The 21,076-nt window shown below is 53.0% G+C and overlaps 1 protein-coding gene across 1 annotated transcript in view; it reads right to left on the reverse strand.

The window, feature by feature from the left end:
- Window positions 1–6,121: 6,121 nt before the first annotated feature.
- The window catches only part of CBL (Cbl proto-oncogene), a 48,013-nt gene continuing 33,058 nt past the window's right edge, over window positions 6,122–21,076 (reverse strand). The window contains exons 7-16 of the mRNA XM_059719963.1: window positions 20,432–20,519; window positions 19,738–19,869; window positions 19,059–19,262; window positions 17,215–17,346; window positions 16,601–16,978; window positions 15,864–15,958; window positions 15,105–15,260; window positions 14,531–14,634; window positions 13,095–13,277; window positions 6,122–11,012 (exon numbers count right to left, since the gene is read on the reverse strand). Coding sequence (XP_059575946.1) covers window positions 10,747–11,012; window positions 13,095–13,277; window positions 14,531–14,634; window positions 15,105–15,260; window positions 15,864–15,958; window positions 16,601–16,978; window positions 17,215–17,346; window positions 19,059–19,262; window positions 19,738–19,869; window positions 20,432–20,519 — 1,738 coding nt within the window. The 3' untranslated portion in view covers window positions 6,122–10,746. The remainder of the gene's footprint in view (window positions 11,013–13,094; window positions 13,278–14,530; window positions 14,635–15,104; window positions 15,261–15,863; window positions 15,959–16,600; window positions 16,979–17,214; window positions 17,347–19,058; window positions 19,263–19,737; window positions 19,870–20,431; window positions 20,520–21,076) is intronic.

Consider the following 21,076-nt stretch of genomic DNA (forward strand, 5'->3'; position numbering starts at 1 on the left):
TATCAAATGGAGGGAGGGCAATGGGGGCAAAGAGTTTCCTGTACGGGCCAGTAAACCTCCGTGCATGCTTCCTTTGTGAGTACCAAATATTTGCTCAACCGTTAACACCACAAGTCCGAGCTGAAGGACCAGATTGGGATGCCTGAAGACAGCAGTCATGTGCTGCAGCCAGGTGCGTGCCCACAACCCACGCTGCGTGGCTGCCTGTGTTTGCAGAGGGTGAGGGGAGGCCTCACTTGACTTTCAGATCAACTACGAAGCAGCTGCCGGTACGTAATGAAGGTTGAGCTCGCCTCGCCACGCAGTGCGCCCCTGTTCATGCCTAGGCAGCTGCCTTGTTCAATCCCCTTCTGTCTCTCTCTTTCTCCCTTAATTTATTCATCTCGTCTGCATGTTTAACAGCCACTCGGAGAGAGGAAACAATAATCCTCAGTCTACAATGGGAGCTTGTGACTCTCACTCTCCTAATGGGCTGCTCTTTGGACCCCTTACAGTTCAGGGGTTGAAAAGAGGAAAAGCCCTGGTGTTGAAAGTGCAAAAAAACACGCTGCTGCTCAAGCCAGGGCTCACATGCCTTCCCCCCCTACACACCCTTGACTGGGCTTGCACAGGAGCTGGGACCCCGCGGTGGTCCCTGCTGTGCAACCGGGGAAGACCGGTCCCTGCAGGGGGGGGTGCCATGCATGTTGGCTTTCTCCACGCAGCTCCCGCAGCTGGAAACAAAGGCAGATCTCCTGGCCTCCAGCTCGACCTCTCCGGACTCGAGAGGAAGGGCGGTGAAACAAGTCCTCTCCAGCACTGCAAATATGATGGCCCTTGGCCCGCAGCGGCTGGGCAAGCACCGCTGGGGGAAGCAAGAGGGAAAGCTGGGCCCGGAGGATGCTGGCCCTGTGCAGAGTCAAACCCACGGGCCCTGCCTTCCAGCCCGGGGCCTTGACCACCAGGCCATGCGGCTGGCTGGTGTCGCGGCCTTCCCGGAGCTCCCCTTGTACGGGAGCCAGTGCACGTCTGCATGGAAAGAGTCAAGGGGCCCAGAAGTGGAGCTTGAGTCAGCTGGGCCCTGTGGTGCATGGTGCAGGGCACTCCCTCTGTGGGTCCTGAGGTCCTGGGTTCAGGTCCTGGCCTCTCCCTGTTTTGCGGGGAGGTACCTTCCTCTTTCAGTGGCGTGGCCTGGGCGCTGCGCCTCAAGGGGCCCACGGCCGGAATAGCTCTCAGCCTTCCCCAGTAGTCTGGTGGTAAGGGTGCTACCCTAGGTGGCAAAGGTGCTGGGTTCAATCCTTGCCCTGGCTGGAGCCCTCGGGCCCCTTGCTCCTCAGTGAGTCCCTGGTGCCTGTGGCCAGGTGTCCCCAAGGAGGCTGTGCTGGGGTGTGGGGAGGTCAGTGGGGGAAGGCTGGGGAGGGGGCCTAGCAGAGAAACTGAACTGACCTCTGATTGAGCACAGGGGGTTTTTTTTTTTGCACTTTGAAGCCTCGGTTTTCCTGGCTTCTGGCCCTGCGCCCCAAAATCAAGGCAAAAAAAAACCCGGCGAGCCACCGGGTGGTTCAGGACATTCTTCCAACTGAGCTGCACATTCAAGTCCCCTCCGTCTTGCAACTGCGATCACCCCTGAGCTCCAGCTAGTAGGCAAGCGCCGGAGGGGGAAACGGTTGCGTAGTAGATGGTGACCAGGGGACTCAAGCCGTCGGGGACTTGAACCTGCAGCCCCTGCCACCGCTGACAGTGTCCCGAACCACCCTGCCAAAGGGCCAACCTGACAGCACCCCTTCCCGCTGGTCTCTTGACTCGCCTCGCCATCCGCCCTGCAGGCAAACAGTCACCAGGGGCCTGCCCCACGGCTTAAAAGTGAAGTGCTCCTGGCACCGGAACTTGAACCCACAACCCTGAGACAAGCAGGGCTCCACCACCCTGCGCCACCAGCCAGCTCTGCCAGCCCCTCTCCACCCGGCCCCTTGACCCACCGGCTGCACCATGCACCGGACCCACAACAAGGGAGCCCCGGGGCAGCCGCTCCCCCATGCCTCAGGGCCCAAGGCAGTGGTTTGACCCCCCCCCAGAGTACAGCCTCTCCACCTCCTGTGTTGGCTGCTGTGGTGGGCCTCACTGCACGGGTGGGCTCTCCCCTCTTCTCCTCGCCTGCCCGGGCAGGGCCCTCCATGCAAAAACTGCAGCAACAAGCCTTTGCAACCAATGTTGCCTGGCTGAGCCTGAACCCGGCTGATGGCAAAAGAGGGACTGCCAGGGCAGGCAACCGCCCTGTGCTCACCATCTCTGGTGTGTCCTGGGGTAGACATTTATGTAGTGGGGAACAGCAGCCCTCTGCACATTCCCAGCATCATCCACAGCCGCAGGGCTGGGGAAAGACCACCTAGCTGGGTCCGTGAAGGCACTTTTCCTTAAGCTCTCCAGGCAATAACTGTCCTTCTGGTGTGGTTTAGCACCTGCCCAGGTGATGGAGCTTAAAGCCCACTGTATGGAAATGGGAGGCTCCTCCCTAGCTTGCTCCTGGGGCATTTAAAAATGCCTTTTAAATAAAAACAAGAGAGAGTTATCGTCCAGCCCAGCTAAGGGCTTACCTTCTCCTTCTCCAAACCCTCCTGCCTTGATGAGTGCGCAGACCCCCGGGGCGTCTCCCCCCTGGCAGGCAGTAACACGGCTCGTGCTCACAGCCAGGCTTCTGGCAAGTGAGCCTCTTGCTCCTGTCCTGCCCCCCCGGCACGAGGCGATTGCCTGCCGACCTGCCTAACCCCCGCTCGGCTTGAGGCCGCCTGGCAAGCCCAACCCACGTGGGGCACGGAGCCGGCCCCGGCCCTCCCCCCGGGGCAGCAGGACGCGGCTGCGGGCGGGCTCGGGGCGCTCCCGGCCCAGCCCGGCCCCGCACGCCTGCCTGCAGCGCGGGCTGCACCTGCCGCTTGTTACGACCCGGGAGCAGCTCCTCCCAGCAATCACGGCTGCAGGGGCCGGGCCTCATTAGCACTGACTGGGCTCAAGCCCCGGGCGGAGCCGGGCTCCGGGCCGCTCCTGCTCCGCCTGCATCCCGGCCGTGCCGGGGAGCCCGGGGCAGCGCCGGGCGGGCGGAGGCTCCGGGCCGTGCGACGCCCCGGGCCCTCGGGGCTGCCGGGCTGCACTGGGTCCTGCGAGGTCCTGCTGCGCCGGGGCTCGGGGCGGTGCCCGGGCGGGGGAGCGGGGAGCCCTGCCGGTGCCCAAGCAGCCCCCGGAGCCCGGGCAGCGGGCGGGTTGGTCAGGGGGCTGTTAGGCAGGTCGGCAGGCAATCGCCTCGTGCCGGGGGGGGGGGCAGGACAGCAGCAAGAGGCTCATTTGGCAAAAGCCTGGCTGTGAGCACGAGCTGTGTTGCTGCCTGCCAGGGGGAGACGCCCCGGGGCTCTGCGCAGCCTTCAAGGCAGGTTGGAGTCAGGAGAAGGCAAACCCTCGGCTGGGCTGGACTATGGCTATGGGACCTGAGAGCCCAGCGGGTGTGGAGGATGCTGTGAATGTGCAGTGGGGATGCTGTTCCCAGGACATAAATGCTGGTGAGGACAGGGCAGCCGCCTGCCTTGGCAGCCCCTTTTGTTACCCCCAGCCAGGCTCAGGCACCAAGGGCTGCACGTTGGTTGCAGTCGTTGTTGCGGCAGGATTTAGCAGCCAGAGCCACCTCACTGAATCGAGTGGCGGAAAAGGGCCCTGCCCAGGCAGGCGAGGAGAAGAGGGGAGAGCCCACCTGTGCAGTGAAGCCCACCACAGCAGCCGACTCAGGAGGGGGAGAGGCTGTACTCTGGGGGGGGTCAAACCACTGCCTTGGACCACTGCCTTGGGCCCTGAGGCATGGGGGAGCGGCTGCCCCGGGGATCCCTTGTTTTGGGTCTGGTGCACGGTGTAGCCGGTGGGTCAAGGGGCCGGGTGGAGAGGGGCTGGCAGAGCTGGCTGGTGGCGCAGGGTGGTGGAGCCCTGCCTGCCTCAGGGTTGTGGGTTCAAGTCCCAGTGCCAGCAGCACATTGCTTTTAAGCCGCGGGGCAGGCCCCTGGTGACTGTTTGCCTGCAGGGCGGATGGCGAGGCGAGTCAAGAGACCAGCGGGAAGGGGTGCTGTCAGGTTGGCCCTTTGGCAGGGTGGTTCGGGACACTGTCAGCGGTGGCAGGGGCTGCAGGTTCAAGTCCCCGACGGCTTGAGTCCCCTGGTCACCATCTACTACGCAACCGTTTCCCCCTCCGGCGCTTGCCTACTAGCTGGAGCTCAGGGGTGATCGCAGTTGCAAGACGGAGGGGACTTGAATGTGCAGCTCAGTTGGAAGAATGTCCTGAACCTCCCGGTGGCTCGCCGGGTTTTTTTTTGCCTTGATTTTGGGGCGCAGGGCCAGAACCCAGGAAAACCGAGGCTTCAAAGTGCGAAAAAAAACCCCCTGTGCTCAATCAGAGGTCAGTTCAGTTTCTCTGCCAGGCCCCCTCCCCACCCCACCCCAGCCTTCCCCCACTGACCTCCCCACACCCCAGCGCAGCCTCCTTGGGGATACCTGGCCACAGGCACCAGGGTACAAGGGACTCACTGAGGAGCAAGGGGCCCGAGGGCTCCAGCCAGGGCAAGGATTGAACCCAGCACCTTTGCCACCTAGGGTAGCACCCTTACCACCAGACTACTGGGGAAGGCTGAGAGCTATTCCGGCCGTGGGTCCCTTGAGGCGCAGCAGCCAGGCCCCTCCACTGAAAGAGGAAGGAGTCTCCCTGCAAAACAGGGAGAGGCCGGGACCAGAACTCAGGACCTCAGCACCCACAGGAGGAAGCCCAGCACCATGCACCACAGGACTTAACTGGCTAGGGGCCTGACTTCTGGGCCCCTTGGCTCTTTCCGTGTGGCCACACACTGGCTCCACTATAAAAGAAGGCCCCAGCCCCTGCCTGCCATGTGGCTAAGGCCTCATTCTTTCAGGCAGGGCCTGTGGGTTTGACTCTGTACAGGGCTGGCATCCTCTGGCCCCAGCTTTCACTCTTGCTTTCCCCGCTGCAGGCCAAGGGGAATCATGTTTGCAGTGCTGGAGAGGACTTGTTCCATCCACCCGTGCTCGAGTTCGGAGACCTCTGTCTGGTGGCCGGGAGGTCTGCCTTTGTTTCTGGGCCATAGGAGCTGCCTGGAGAGAGGAAAGCTGCGCATGTCCCCCTGGGGTACGGGGACCAGCCTTCTCCAGCTGCTCAGCAGGGATCACTGTGGGATCCCTGCTCCTGCGCGAGCCCAGCCAAGGGGTGCAGAGAAGGGGGGCTCAGAGGCCTGCAGCCACAAGGAGGCCCATGCCCCAGCCCCCAGGCAAGACCTGGGCTTGGGGGGCAGCAGTGGCCCCAGGCTGCCCTCTGGGAGCTGAACAGGACCCCCCTCAGGAAAGTCCACCTGCCTAAATACCCTCTCCTGGGGCCTGGTTCAGACTAAGTTTGAGCTGCGGAGGTGCCTCTGGGGCCCTCAAAAGGCAAAGGCCACTGGGCAAAACCCAGACCAGCACCCCAGGGCCTGTCTTTGGAGAGGGGTCACAATGCTGTGCCAGGAGGCCACTCAGCACCCCAACGAGCTTCTCCCTTTGACCCTCCTGGCAGGTCCCTTGCCCTGTGCTGGATCACGACCACACATGGCTGTAGGCTGAAGACAGATCCGCTTGCAACACTACCTCTTCCAGACCCTTGTATCCTCACCCACATGAGAGTTTATACCACAGATATAATTATGTGGGGCGGGGGGGAAATCACCCCTGTACCAAACAGCATGATAGCAGCATGATTACTCCAGTGCAGAGAGCTCCTCAGAGCCAGCTGCAATGAAACACTGGGGATCTCTTTAGTGTATACTTAACAACCTTTTACAGCAGCAGGACACCCGTGGCTGTAGTCCTCCTGTTTTACCTGTAGCAGGTTTGGGTGTGATGTGTTGTGGCAGGGTTGATGGTAGATTGTGGATTCGTATGGGATGGTTTGGAGATGATCCTACCTCAGGCAAGGGGTTGCACCAGGTGTGACTGCTGGAGGTCCCTTCCCTATGATTTCTGTGCTCACAAACAGCCCTGACAGCCCCTTTGCTCTCCCTCAGCACATGCCCCATACAAAGCAGGCGCTCCTGGGGCAATGGCCATGCCAGCAGCACGATGCCACAGGTCTGCTACAACAAAGGAAATTTATTGAAAAATAAAACTTTGTCTTGGTTTTCTGACCGACACAGATGCATGAATCGGAAACAAAAGAGGTCCTTAGTGGCTGCGTATGGGAATGACACAAATTAATAAATAACATTAGTATAACCTCTAAACATTAACAAAGCCTTTGCAAAAAAAAACAAAAAACCAAAAAACCAACCAAACAAACAAAAAAACCAAAATGAAGACTTTAACCCAAATGAATCTTAAAGCTCAGCTACTCTCTGTAAGAATATTTACCTTCTGTTTTCCTTATTCTTTACAGGTTTGCAAGGATTAAATACTGCTAATATAATTCTTTTATATTAATGACACTATTATACTTTGCTTTTTTTAAAATAGTTTGTGAAAATCTCAACATTTTAACACTGATATCATACAAATTGGTTTTCGTCATTCAAGAGAAATAAAGCTACTGTTCCTCCCCCACCACAGTCTCCCCAGTGGGTTTATATTAGGAAGTTTAAAAATAAGTTTCCTTAATTCCCCTTCCAATTTGCCACTGGGGCCCACTGAGGAAGAAACGCCACGGGAACTACATTTCCCTGACCCAGCTGAACGCACGTGTGCAGGAACGACTCCACCCCCAGCTTAGCTCCAACCACCGGACAGGCCTACTCCAGAAAGCCAGCTGTTCCCCACACCTCTGCAGCACCCCTGGAGTGGAGGCTGCAGCTAGGGACCGGCAGAGAAAGCTGTGTCTATAAAGAAGCAAGCTCACCAAAGCCAGCAGAGAAGCCCGGGATGCGTAATGCTTAGATCTGTGGCACGGCAGAGGAACAAGACAAGAGCAGGTCAGCAGGCCGACACGCCCGCAGAGGGAACAGCTACCTCCAGCCTCCAGGGTCTCGTTCTGGTTCTGGTCTGCCAGGTGGTGGGAGTGGTGATGAATGCACCCAGGTGGCTGGAAGGGGCAGGGACTGCCAGTTCACGCAGCTGCCTGGCAAGTCTCAGAGAAACCCCCGGGGCCCAGGCCTGTAGCGCCCTTCTCCGCCTGTACTGGGTGTTTTGCCTCCTTCGCGTCCTGGGGTGGGAGGTGGGGGACAAACAGCATTTTTATGACCAGAACTCTGCTTGGTTTTGTTAAAAGCACGAAGAATCCTGTTACAATTCTACTGTCGTCACAGCGAGCGTGTTACAGCACCAGTCCAGACAAGTCACTGTTAGTAACAGAGATAAGGTAGGAAAACCTCCACAGTTGAAATGCTACAAAACACAGCGTCATCCTTGAAGTGACAACTGCCCCCTCTCTCTCTCCTGCTCACTTCCAAAGCAGCCCAGCAGCCAGGCAGCTGCACGGCTAGTCCAGGGAGTACACAGAGCCAGCCTAGAGATGCAGCATCCCCCTTCAGAAAGGCACGAGACATTTGGCTTTTTTTTCTGTAAGAAGTGAAATCAAGTTAACCTTTTTGAATAAAGACACTGAGGGGGAGAGGGGGGATCATCAGCCACCCCAAGGAAAGCAGCAAGGGGAACACTGCGAAGGGCTCAGTTCATCCACAGCACATGACCTTGGGGTGCCCTGCTGTGGCCAAGCTACACGTGCTGACAGTAACAGACATTCACATCTTCAAGGTGGAAAAGCCACTTGTCTCTCCCAAATCAGCTTAAGATGCAGCCCAGTGGACGAGGAAGGGCACATGCAGGGAAGGGAAGTCGGAGAGACACATGCCACAAAACTGCGCTCTTCACCACTTGGAATGACTCCCGCAGGCTGTGAGCCTCCGTGTCTGAACCCTGAAAAGTATGGGTACGTAACTGGCAACCGGAGGAGCCTGGGAAAAAGGGCTGGCAGGAAAGAACAGGAAGTGGTTGCCCGGAGCACCCGCTCTGCAGCGGGACAATGACTGAAGCTCCTTATTGAATTCCCATGGCAGCAGCCCCAACACCCTGGGGGAAATCCAGCCCTGCTGCCCTGCACACCGTGCAGAGAAGATGAGAAGCACCCTGGCTCCCAAAGCAACCCACAGCTAGCTGCAGCCTTCAAGAAAGAATCACAGAATCATAGAAGTCGGTTCGGAAGGGACCTTGCAGATCTTCAGCTCCGACCCCCTGCCTGGGCAGGAAGAAAACTGGGCTCAAATGACCCCAGCCAGGTAGGCATCGAGCTACTTCTCAAAGCCCCCCAGGGTAGGAGCCAGCACCACTTCCCTTGGAAGCTGGTTCCAGATCCTAGCCGCCCTGACTGTGAAGTAGTTCTTATGGATGTCTGATCTAAACCTACTCTCCAACAACTTGTGGCCGTTATTCCTTGTTATCCCGGAGGGGTGCTAGGGGAAACAAAGTCTCCCCCAAACCTTTCTGGTCCCCCCTAGTGAGTTTATAGACGGTCACCAGGTCCCCCCTCAGCCTTCTCTTGTGAAGGCTGAACAGGTTCAGGTCCCATAACCTCTCGTTGTAGGGTCTGCCCTGCAGTCCCCGGATCATGCGGGTGGCCCTCCTGAGGGACAAGATGCAAAAGAGGGGGTGTTAAAGAGGGGCGATTGCTAGCAGTGGGGCCTCCAGCACGCTCTGGAAAAGCACAGAGCAGGAACCGATTCTCAGAAGTGAGGAACTGCTGGGTCAGGGTCACAACTGCTACTGCATCCTGCGGATATACTGAGAGAGCAGGCAGACCTGCCCTTGTGCCGGCTTCTCTCGCAAGGCTCTGGAAGATGTGCTGACCAGGGCTGGCAATGGACTGGAGTCCCAGCACGCCATGCCACGCTGGCAGAACTTGGCCACTGTCACAAGCCCGGCTGCAGGAGCAGGAGAAAGAGCTTGCTTCATGGAGCATGGGGGCATTCACTTCAACCACCCCTCTCCTTTAGCAGGGCTCGAGTCTACCCCTGACTATGCGTGAGGCGTGTGGAAGCTGGGTCATACTACCTGGATCCCACGCGGCAGCAACAACAACCAGGCTGTAGGTTTGGAAAGAAACTTGTTCCACATCAAGTGAGAACCTAGTGCCATGTCCTCCTCTGGACCATTTGCTCATGCTCTGAATTCTCTCTGGATCAGGCTTGGGCTCTGATCTGAGATGAGGAACCGGGTAACCGAGTCTGCAAAATGGCTGAACTGCACAAAGCAGCCTCGCATCATCCTCAGGTTACTTCAAACCACAGTATTTCACTTTGTGGCAACTGCTACTCCGGCGCAGGACACCACAGAGAACCAACCGATGCAAGGCAAGACCTGAAAGGCTCATGTCCGCTGACCCCAGGCTGCAATATGTTCATTTGTCAGCTTAGCAGGGCTGAATCCTCCACGTCTCTGAAGGGACCAATTACTTACTGTACATCAGAAACACATGATGTGAAAGGGATTAAGCTGGATAAGAAGCAAGTCAGGTTTGTCCACAAGCGATAGTTCAACGCTGACATTTAAAGTCCCATTTGATTCTTGCGTAAATGCCCTATTTCCCTGCATCATCTGCCTGACAAGCTCGGGCAACGCCTTGGTGTAGCAAAGAGAGAGGTCCCCTATGCTGTGGGGGACAGACAGACGTGCAGAGAACCATCGCGTTTGTACTGCAAAGCGGAGAAGGTGCTGAAGAACACAAGTGCCAAGCCCACGAACACCCAGGCACACGGATGTCGGGCTTGCACAGAAGCTCTCGAAGGAGAGGATGGAATGTGTGTGAAGAGCACTGGTCTGCTACAGCTGCCATGCAGTTAAGAGCAATAAAACACTGTTTACCAGATGCGACGTTCCTATACGCGAGGGTGTGCGGGAGCAACCCAGGGGGGCTGTGTGAGTCCAGCCCAGCTGCGATCAAGTCTAAGTGTTTCTGCAGAAATGCTCGGGGTTAAAAGGATAAGCAGCAGGCAGTGTGCTGCCCCTCCCCAGCCCCGAGAAACATGCACACAAAGTTCAACGGATCCGACTCCCTGGAATCTGGTGCAGCCAGCCCCTGCCAGCAGCAGGAGAGAGAGACCGGGAGAAGTTCAGCTCCCAGCGCTAAGCAGCTAAAGATGCCTGGCTGCAGCTAGTCGCACAGTATCCAGGTTAAAGAGGATTTCTATTGTGAGCAATAAACACCGTTCTGGGCCTGGGGGGGAACGCCGCAGTAAATGGAAGAAATGCAGAGGTTTCTTCCAAGCTCTCCTATTTATTCCCAGCAGAAGGCCACCTACCGACTGCTCTAGAAAGCCTGAGCCAAACACACAGCAGTGAACAGATCCAAATCTAGTACCATGAGCCACAGGACACACCACAGCAACCCGGAGATGCTTTCAGAGCACTCCGCTAGAATTCACAGCACAAAGCACTGCCCTGCCCCCAGGCACCGGCTCCAGAATCACCTGTCGTGACCCCTTCGTCTACCAGCGCCCTGGGAAACAAATCTGTACTCTCGCACAAGAGGCAGGGGAAGGACTCCAAAAAGGATGCCAAGACACACACTGTATAAAACACCAATCTGCTCCGTTTCACTCCATTGCTTTGAAATCTGGAACCACATAAACCTGTTAACTGATTCGCTCCAGAGGCAAGGCTGAGTCCAGCAGGAAGCCCGTAAAGGAACCCCCTTCCCCCTTGTGAGCGCAGCTGGGCTACAGGCTGCCCAGGCAGTTGGTCCACACAAGCTGTAGGCATGGAGGGGATGTGCTATGTGGCCACGTGTGCAGGGGAGGAAATGGAGACAAACTCCCGGAGAATATTCTTGGCCATTTCGATATTGTTATGTGCGATGACCAGTGCTTTCTGAATGTCCTGATATGAGTATCCTTGGCTCATAAGGTTCTCGATCTCACTGGAGAGCTGAGGGGGGGTGCTAGGCCCCGGCTGGCAGCTGCTGGCCTTTCGTTCGGAGTTTATCCTCCGCGGCAAAGGCTTCGGTGGCCGCTCTGGAACCTGAGTGCCATCAGAGAAACCTGGAAGGAAAAACAGGTGCGTGTTACTGTGGCGAGGGGACAAGCTCCTGCATTCACTTACGGTCTCATGACAAGACAACAGTGGTAATGGCAAGCTTCTCACTGCCCTTCTGGCATTGGAAAGCCTCCACAGACACGAGGCCACACTGGCCCACCCCCCTCAGAACTGCTGGTTGCTATACATTGCTGGTTGAGGCTAGGAATGAAGCAAGCACAAGGCTGAACCTAGTTATCCAAAGAACCCATTCAATTCTGCTCCCCAAACTAGGGTTGTTCCTCCCCCTCTGCACTAACACCCGGTGCCAGTGCAACAGTTCCAGGGGAGGCTCAGGGTCCAAATGCCCAAGCTGCCAGTCGGGAAGAGGGAGCTATGCAGCCTGGTACCAGGAAGGAAGTGGTTAGCATGACAAAGGCTTTTGAAGCACCACATGTCCAAAGTGTTAAGACAAAGAGGGCTCTAGAGGAAGAGCATTCTCTGGAGCTGCCTCACCCACCATGAGGCGAGGCGGCCCGGCTCCTCAATCATCAAAGGAAAACAAAGGGCTTAGATATAAAATCCTTTTATACAGTTGAGAGAATAAGAGCTCCCTCCCCAACAGCATGAACTGAAGCAAATCTCAAAGACTGCACGTCAGCTTAAGAGCGGCCACTGGTATGTTACTGAGAGGGGAAGAAAGATGCCCTGTGTGGAACAGCACGCAACCACAGAGCTACCACAATAGACCGCACCACAGAGCCAGCTCACTTAGCACCCAGTGTCTGGGAGCAGCCAATACTCAGTGACTCAGGGGATGACAAAACCTCCTCAAGGTAATGCTTACTGAGCCCTCCTAAAGCACTGCTCCATCCACAGGGCTCAAAGCATTTCGCAATGGTGGGGCAGCTTCATCAGCCTCTTCACACAGTTGTGGAAACTGGGGCACAGGGAAAGGAAGGCGCTTAGCCCTATGGTTACTCAGAGCTAATGGCATAACTGGGAACATAAAGATACCAAGTGCTTGATCCTTTTTCAGTGGGGTACGGGGCAGGTGACAATGTTGCTAAGCTCCGCTGCTGTTCTCAGAGCTGGAGGGGAAGAGTGGGAGCTGGAGGCAAAGGAGTTGGCTCCACGGGTGAGTCTGCAGCGGGGAAAACTACAACCTGAAACTTTCAGGTTGGGGTTTTGCAGCAAAGTGACCAAGACAAGAAAGAGTCCATTTGGCCTGGAGACCCTGGACAGAAAGGTACTGCTCTGTTCTGCCCCTTCCCTCACCCCTAAGTCATGCAAGGTCTAGGAGATAATCCCTCTGAGACCCCTTTGGGGGGGGGAGAAATTTATGGGGGTCACTTTCAAGGGCTTGTGCCACAGCTGCCCCATCCTTTCGCTCTGACACGAACTGGTGGGTTCGGCAGGAGTCAGCCACAATGACCCTCCTCCGGAGAGTAACCTTGTAATTACGGTGCAAAATTAATCACCGGAAGGTTGGCGGTGCTTCCCTCAAAAGCAGCTGGACAGCGGAGAGAGGAGGAGCTCAGGCAGATGAGCAGATTTCTGGGCAGCTAAAACCTGTTTACTCTCAGAAAAAGTCATGCCACCCAGAAGGACAGGCGGCGTGACCTTGGGAAGCCAGCCAGCACCACTGAGCAGGGGTTGAGATCCCTGGAAGGTAAGCTAGCTCCATCTGCTGGTAAAGAACCACCCCCAGTAGCCTGAACCAGCACAGATGATCAGAGAGAGAGGAGCACACAGGGTCATCGCTCATCCCTGTTCTCTTTGTGCAGTTACAAGTGTCTGTACTAAATACAACTATAGCGTGCATTCAACTTCCTCTCTCAGCGAGTACAACAGATTGACCTGAGTGCCAGAAGGTGACCTGGGTGCCTTGAAGATTAGGTGAATGGAGCAAATATAAACCCAAATATTCAAATATGCAGTGTTTTGATTGCACTCAAAGGCTTACTCCATCTTCACCCATAAGGACTAGAGGACCTCTGTAGCGCAGGATCAAGCCTGTAGCCTACACAGGAGGTCAATGAGATGCTCCCAAGAGGTGTGACACACTGTCAGACCCTGCTGCGAGCTCCTGCAGTAAGGGCACTCACCTGTTGTAGGATCCCCATCCAGAGACATCCGGCTGAAGGCAGACGTGGCATTGGAGATGTCGGACAGTGTGCGACGTGCAAGGGCGATGGGCAAAGGCGGCTTAGGGATGTCGTAGCCATCTTCTTCATTTTCAGACTCCTCGGGGCCGTTACTGGCAGCAGCTGCAGCCAGATCCCTCTCATCTAGGAGAGCCCACAGGCAGTCAGCTCAGACCTATATAGCTCAGAGCCTTTCCAAAACAGATCGTACACTCCTTGCTCGGTCCTGCAAGTAGCTGTGTTGAGCTCTGCTGTCGAAACCCCATGTCAAGAGAGGTAAAATCCTTTCATAGGGCCTACCCATCCCTCTTTAATACTTTGTCCTACATGCACACACACCTTTAGCTTTGCAGCTTACATAGCCAGGCACATCCCTCCCTGCTCAAACCCACAGCAGAAAGCCAAAAAAAGGGACAGGAGAGATACCACACACTTGTTTTGAGTGTAACTCCTTTAGTCAGGTCCCTGGGTGTAGCTGCAAGTTATTCGTGACCTCTCTAGTGCACCCAATTAACGGGTTCTCTACAGGGACATTTAATGCATTGATCTCAATAGTAAGCAGGGTGTCATGTTCACACATGGAATTCATCGACTTCCTCAAGAAAAGGACACACTCACCAGCCCTCCTCACAATGATCTCACTTGGGCAGACTCATTTTTGGTGACTGCCTTCCAAGAAACCAGTCAAGTCATCTTGACTAAGCAGAAGGGCTGTGACAAGAGACTGAATTTGCCTCAGTTTCCAAAAGGATCAAGATGTGAGTTCATTCTGATCCCTAGGGATAGAAGCCTCCACAGCTTTGAAAATGTTCAGTGAGAATGCCTGGACCACTCCCAAAAATATTCTGCCCTGAGGATGGTCAGCTGTAATTGCCAGCTGGAATTACTGGGGCTAACTGGGGCACAAGCCTGTTCTTAGCCTGTGCAAATCAGCACCTTGACATGGATTCACACTAGGAGGAGTGGCAGGCTTGGGAATGAGGAATTTCAAAATTTAGGTAGAACAATATCCTATGAATTAAAACGAACAGCTGGGGACAGACAACACATCTGAGCTGATGATTTCACGGCAGCCCAGCTCCCTACTGTGAATAAGCCTAGAAGACAAAACCCTCATAATACTGAACTTTCTAAGTCACCATTGGTTATCTATAAAAAAAAAATCTTACTGCTTCTCTTCCTCACTTTATGTAGGTTTTGTAACTAAGATCCCTCTTTGCAGTCTGCACTCCACAATGACAAAACAGTCATGCTGACGTCTAACTATTTACCCTCAAAAGCAAGTCATGCTTCTATCACATTACCTTTAAAGACTATTTCAACTTGGATTCTCATCACTTCGCTCCTCCATGGTTTCTTTCAAGGTTGCTTTATAATATGCATGGCTGCCTACTTACCAAAAATGTTTGTGATCTCTAAGCTAGAGGATGCTGCCTGCGACTGAATGTTGTACATCGCTTCATACGTGCAGCCATCAGCTTGCCGGTCACACTCCAACACTCTGCAAGAAAGAGGAGTTAAAGAAGTTTCCCACCAGGAAAGAAACTGTTGTTTCCTCAGCACTTTAGCCCATGCTACAGATCCTTCTTGACTGCTTGCCCTGACAGGCAGCACATTGCTTTCACTGCAATACAACAGATCAGTTCAGAAGAACGTTAACTGGCAGAACTGGAAAACGAGGCGGCAAAGCTGTGAATGGAGTTTTGCATTTCCATGCCAGCTGATGTCAAAAGCCTAACGGAAATGGACAGGGGTGATAAAACAATGCCATGTATGGTTAACATTGGGACTCTAAGAAAGAGCACTGTTCACAGTTTGTTTCCTTCACTGCTCTAGTCTATATCTGGTCAGCATCAGTGGGGAAAAGGCAGCAGACAGAGCAGCTGGGTAAAATCTCAGCCACAATGAACAAACATGTTCCTTTGGCCCAGTGTGGTTTTGCAAGCACTGTGGAGACAACAGGAGTCTCACCGTAAACTCTGGGTCATTTCCAAAGGCAGCTTGAGCTCTGGTTTTTGTCCAGCTGGACCTGGCGGCACCACAGGCAGAGAGGACGGCGACATGTATTCAGTGTCTTCATCACTTTCAGACTGTTCCCCCGGCGGCAGTTTTGGTACAGGCAGTGGTCTGGGGCAGACAGAAGAGGATCAAAAGCAGGTGGAAAGTAGTGAAAATTCAGTTAATGACAAAATAGTGACATTGTCTCTAACTCTGAAAGCCACAGCAAGACTTTCAAATTGATTCTGGCTTTCTGGAATTCTGAGCTGTCTGGTTGCAAGACTCCATTAAACCCGTTAGCAAAAGTCTTGTCCAAGCTACATGGTGACTGTGCCAGATACACATTTCCCAGGCAGGGTTCAATTTCATGCCTTGGGCCATGTCTCTCTGCAATAAAAAGGTGCAGCCTTACACTGAGATATGTACTGCGGTATCTAATGTTTCTGGAACTGAAATTATACACCAGGCTGTCTAAGAATGCACCAAGTGCTGGGTAATTCCCATTTGGTTTGAAGTTCCTATTGGTAGATCTGCACCTGAAGATCTCTACACGTCTCTGCCAAGGGGGTCTGATGTACACGTGCTTTCATATTCTTTCAGAGATTGAATCCCCTGCTCATGCCATCAGAGCAGTGTTGAATTCTAACTCTTGCACTGATGAGTACTGAGATGTGAAGAGACCCACAATTACATTTGTGCCCCAAATAGAGCCTCCACTGAAAAGCAACACACCTGGCAGCTAGAGTGTAGATGGCATTGGCAGATGAAGAAGGTTTTATCTTGGGGTGCTCACACTCTGAGTTTGCTGGAGGTCCGCTGTTCAAGTTCTGCAAGGTGAAATTTAGGTTACAAACCCCAGTGAAGTCAGCAGATTCAGACAGACATGAATGGCTCATCATCTCCTCGTAGGTACTCCAAAACACTGATTTCAAGAAACCTTGTCTCTGCAAGCGGATTTGTTGACAGCTAGAAGTAATTAATTTGCTTTAAACCTCTGAGACAGAGGAAGGAAACAATCAAGGAGAGTGAGCCAAAGGAATTAAGATAGTCTGGGTAGCATTTCTTTTTGACAGAAGCATATGGCACCAGTGTAAGTGAAATAATACAGTACAGTGGTAGAAATAAGAGTCTCCAAATACAGACTCCAAATGTCCACTGGCATTTCTTACACGTTGCATGGGATACGTACATTTTAAAAACCACACATGTGCATTCCCCTCCACCCCCAACCATCTCCTAATACAATCTTGCTTAAAACACAACTGGCCTCAAAGGAGTGACCACAACACAATGGCTATTTAATGGCAACTCAGAGGCAACTCTGCCTTACTTCCCTTCCTATCCAGCAGGTAATATGCATACACATTTTAAATAATGACTGTTCAGCTCTGTAAGAGCTCAAGTCTGGCATAAGTAGTATCCCCTCCCTCTTCACTCAGATGGGGAAGCACTGCCCAAGTGGGCCTTACCGTCGTAGTATCCAGGCTGAGTGTACTGCTATGCCTATGTACGTCAGGTCTAGAGTCCATCAGAGAGGGCAAGGAGAATGGGAGTGAATGGCGGTTTGTCAGTTCTCTACCAGCCCACGGGTCATTAGGGCTGAGAGCTACGGGAGGTGCTTTTGGAACGGGCCGTGATGCCCAGGGCTCCCCTTGACGGTTGGAGGGCACTGGTGGTAATTTGTCTCTGACCGGACAATCTCCTGGCGTACAGGGTAAAGGGCGTCTCTGAGGTCGGCTCTCCGCCCCAGTGGAATGTGGCCTGTCTGGAGGAGGCGGAGGTGGGAGATCTCTCAGTGTCGGAGGTATCGGCAAAGGTTTATCCTTGTGAAGAGAACTGGGAACAACCTGTGAGAAGCAGAAGCCACTTGAAAATGCAGCTTAAAAAGCAGAAGGCCTAGCCCGCTCCCATACCCCAGTTAGGAGCTCATCTATGAGATATTAATTCTAGACTCACTGTGTAAAATCCCCAAATGCCCTCCTTAGACTTTTAGAAACAAGGAATTTGCATTAAACCCCTAGGTTTGCCTTGCTGGAAATCCTTCCTCCCGTCTTTGGGAAAGGGAAAGGGAAGAAGCCTTTACCTTAGACGTGGTTCCTGGGCTGGAAGCCCCAGAGGGGTTAGATACTCGTTGCTGCAGAAGGTCTAGCCTTGGGGGCACCGGGGGCAGTGAGGCCTGTGGAGTCATCGAGAATGGAGAGGGAGGGCGCTCCACCTGCAAAGAGAAAGTCAAGAAAATGACCCGGTGTTGAGTCCTTGAGAAGCTGCCCCGGCACAGCAGCAGGCTCCTCATGCTTTCATGCTCCACTTTGGTACCGCACCCCGAACACATCAGCATATCCATACTGAGTGTGCAAGGAAAGGTGACGCATGTTCTGACTGCAGCATGTTGGGGACAAACCCTGTGAAGTCAGCAGGACGCCCCAAGCTGGCACTCTACCCTACAAGCACACATCCAACCCACCTCTCAAACACTGGCGCCGTTTTTCTGGACCAACTGCTTCCCGTTTTTTGTGTGCATTTTTGAAGCAAGCACATACTGTGTTCACCACCAGAGGGCACGCTCCACTGTATCAGCAGACAGGGAGCGGGATTACATCTGAGAGGTGTACAAGATGCCCCTCTCCCAAAATCAGCGTTCACTGGCACAAGAGGGTCTCAAAGCCTTCATCCTTCTCCTTGGATAAAGTGTTTCACCACCTGGCACATGGGAAAAGTGCCCCCTTTTTTCCTCACCCTTACAAAAATCACTTGATGACAGAGGATGGCACTCTGTGACGCTGAGACACTGGGCACAGCTTTTACATGACTGATAGATTCCAGACCACTTGTCTGCTGCAAACCACAATCAGGAGTCACCCCACATCAAGAGAGTCAAATTTTGACTCCCACGGTGGACAATGAGGGCACCCATGTCCAAGACAACAACACTGAACTTTACATGAGCAATTGTACTGAGAAGGAACCAGTGTGAAAGTCAAAGGGGATTCCGATCATTATTCAGAAGGTTTCTTTAAATGAGAGGAATCACCCTTTTATAAAAAGATGATACTGATTATTGAAAACTAGCCAGGTTCGATCTCTTTCCCCCATGCACCAGAGCAGCTCCAGCTGCTGACTGGTGAGTGGCAACAATGAGCTGACAGGAAAAAAAAAATCTGCACAGCAATCCATAAAGGATGCAGCCTTTGCGTGCATCTCCCCGGCAGGAAGCAGCACTGATGGCCAACAGTCATCCCATCTTTATTACACAGATTAATCAGGCAGCGTATTAAAAGATGACAGTCAAATCGACTTCCTCAGCAAAACGGCCTGCCCGGTACCCAGTTCAGTCATCAGCACCTTGGAAAGACTCCGTTTCTCGCTGGCTGCTTCTGCCCATCGCAATGGAAAATGGCTCAATTTCTGCTGATAATGCTGACTGCAGATAATAAATCAAAAAGCAGCATTGCTCAGCATGCAGAGAAGTGTTATAAATCTAGGTTTTACATTCTGGTAGATCAACACAGCTATTTTGTTCTCCTAATGGCCTGGATGGTGCCCCACTTTCCATGACAACATAATGTCACAGCATCTGAAGCAGCAAGCCTGCTGTTTATGGAAGCTTATGCTGTGCATCTCCGCTTTAGTCAGTCTATAAGGTACAAATCTACCCTGACTTCAGACTAACACAGCTAACTACCTCTCTCAACATACAGAAAGTCAGAGATATGGCATGTGGCCAGTAGCGCTGGGCTGGACCTCAGTTGCTGTACGGCCACATTCACCATCTCTGTGTTGACCATGAACCTGGGCTACAGACTGCCATTTCTGCCCAGGGACTCGGCAAATTGAGCGGACCTAGGTGAGCAAGACAAGAGACAGCCCAGAGTCTTCACCTCCATGATACCACTGTCTCCAGCAGCACATGCCCTGCGGCACGTTTACCTTTGCTCCAGCCAATTCTTTCATTATGAAGAGGGAATCATCAGCTCTGTCATCATCATCATCGTCATAATTGGGTGAAGGAGTTCCTTCTGCACCTTGCCGCAACAGCCCTCCTCCTCCTCTAGGATCGAACGGGTCGACTACGATGGGCTCCGTGCCTTTGATTTCACAACGGCAGAACGGACAGCCCTGACCTTCCGATTCCTGTGAAGGAAGGCAAAAAACATGAAGTGATTTTGCACAGCCACTGTTATGACAGAAACCAAACCCAGGGACTAGAACCTATATACAAAAAAGTTGAAGCCTTTCATCTGTAACATCTTTTTGGCAAATGCACTTTGGTGACGGGGATGAGGGACAGGCAAATTAAAAATGTGCTATAAATACAGCAATGAACTTCTCTGGAGGCAACAGAGAGACAGTGAAGTCTAATGGGTAGAATCAGTTTTGGACAGAATTCCAGCCTCTATATCCCATGGGGAAAAGTCTCTGGCAAGCTTCATTCTTGTGCTTCCTTTGCAGCCAGGCACTCTGGAATTCCCAGTTTGCAGATTCATTAATATGCATTTGAGGCTGTACCTTTAGTGCCCTCCTTAATTCTCGGTACTTGCGAGGATCTAAGTGGGACAGAAGATATACCATCTCCCAGGAAGGTCAATCACAGCTTGGCTTTCCTCACCTGCCACGAAGTGAGACACGAAGTGCACATCAGATGGCCACATGGCTCAATCTTCACATCCTTGTCATTTTCCGCACAAATTTTACACAGCTGGAACGTGGAGCCCATCTCACAGTACAATTCATATTGTTCCTGGTGGGAAGACAGACAGGCGTAACTGATTCTGGAAAATAACATGCCTTGTCGGTCAGAACTATAAGAAATCCAAACCAAAGGACACAGAAAAGAATCATAACATCCAAACCCCAAACCAAAGCCCAACAGCAAGAGACACTTTCAGAGACTCCACTGTAATGCTGGCCCTACTTCAGTCAGGCTCTGAAAAAATGGGACTTGAAGCCGTCCTAAAAAGCCCTGGAAGCCTTTCTGACACCACAGCAAGCCAGAGACAGCACCCAAGGAGAAAGGAAAACATCTAACCAAGAGCAGGTGCAAGAACCTCTTGCAGCCCAATTTCTCCAGACAAGGACCTTAAAACCCATCAGCTCTAGATCAAGGCGAAACTTTGTTTGATGTTTGCAAGCCTTCCGGCCCACTCCAACCATATGAAGAGTTTTAGATCTCTTACCAGATCCATTACAGTTGCCTTAGAAGTGACTGCTAGTGTATGATCTCCTTGGTAACAGAAGGGGTGCGTTGTAGACTAGAGCGTACGAGGCCAGGAGGTTGTGAGAAAGCAGAATCCCCTGCTCACCTGTGTAACTTTGATGTGGTCCTGAGGCGTGGGCTCACACAGACCAGTCAGGTCAGGGTTCTGATTCCGACCGTCAGGGAACAGATAACTAGGGGGAGCAAAACACAACGTGCAATTTCTTTGAGGGAAAATGCCCGTGGAAATCCAAGTTCTTTCCTGGTTTCACTTTTGCTAATGAACAAATCATTCTGCTTTTTCAAAAAAATAAAAAAATTTGGCACTTGCAGGTTCCCAGCCTTCTCTTCCTATACTGTCCTTTAGTAAAGCCTCAGAGATAAAATTAACACCCAAAAAAGAACAGATGTCACAGTGCTAGTTTTGGTGTCATCAGAGTGGCATCAAGGCTCAAGAAGCAAGACTGATACCCAAGGTAGTCACCAACTTCTAACAGAGATGAAGGGAAGTCAGATAAGCAAGGGGAAAGAGAGCTCTCTGTAAGAACACTCTTGAGAGTCAAAGTCCCTCCTCTGGATCCCAATGCAGTAAGTTATTAGGCGTCTGAGTCACTCCATTGACATCATGGGAATTACTCACATCAATGCAATGTTTTGCCGAATCAGGGCCTAAATAAAAAGGAAGGTAGGTACTTCCTCACAGGAGCTCAGCAAGTGCTTACTGCCAACTTGACCTCAGCAGGATGTTGCC

Source organism: Alligator mississippiensis, chromosome 16 (assembly GCF_030867095.1).
Source record: "Alligator mississippiensis isolate rAllMis1 chromosome 16, rAllMis1, whole genome shotgun sequence".
Classification (NCBI taxonomy): Eukaryota; Metazoa; Chordata; order Crocodylia; family Alligatoridae; genus Alligator; species Alligator mississippiensis.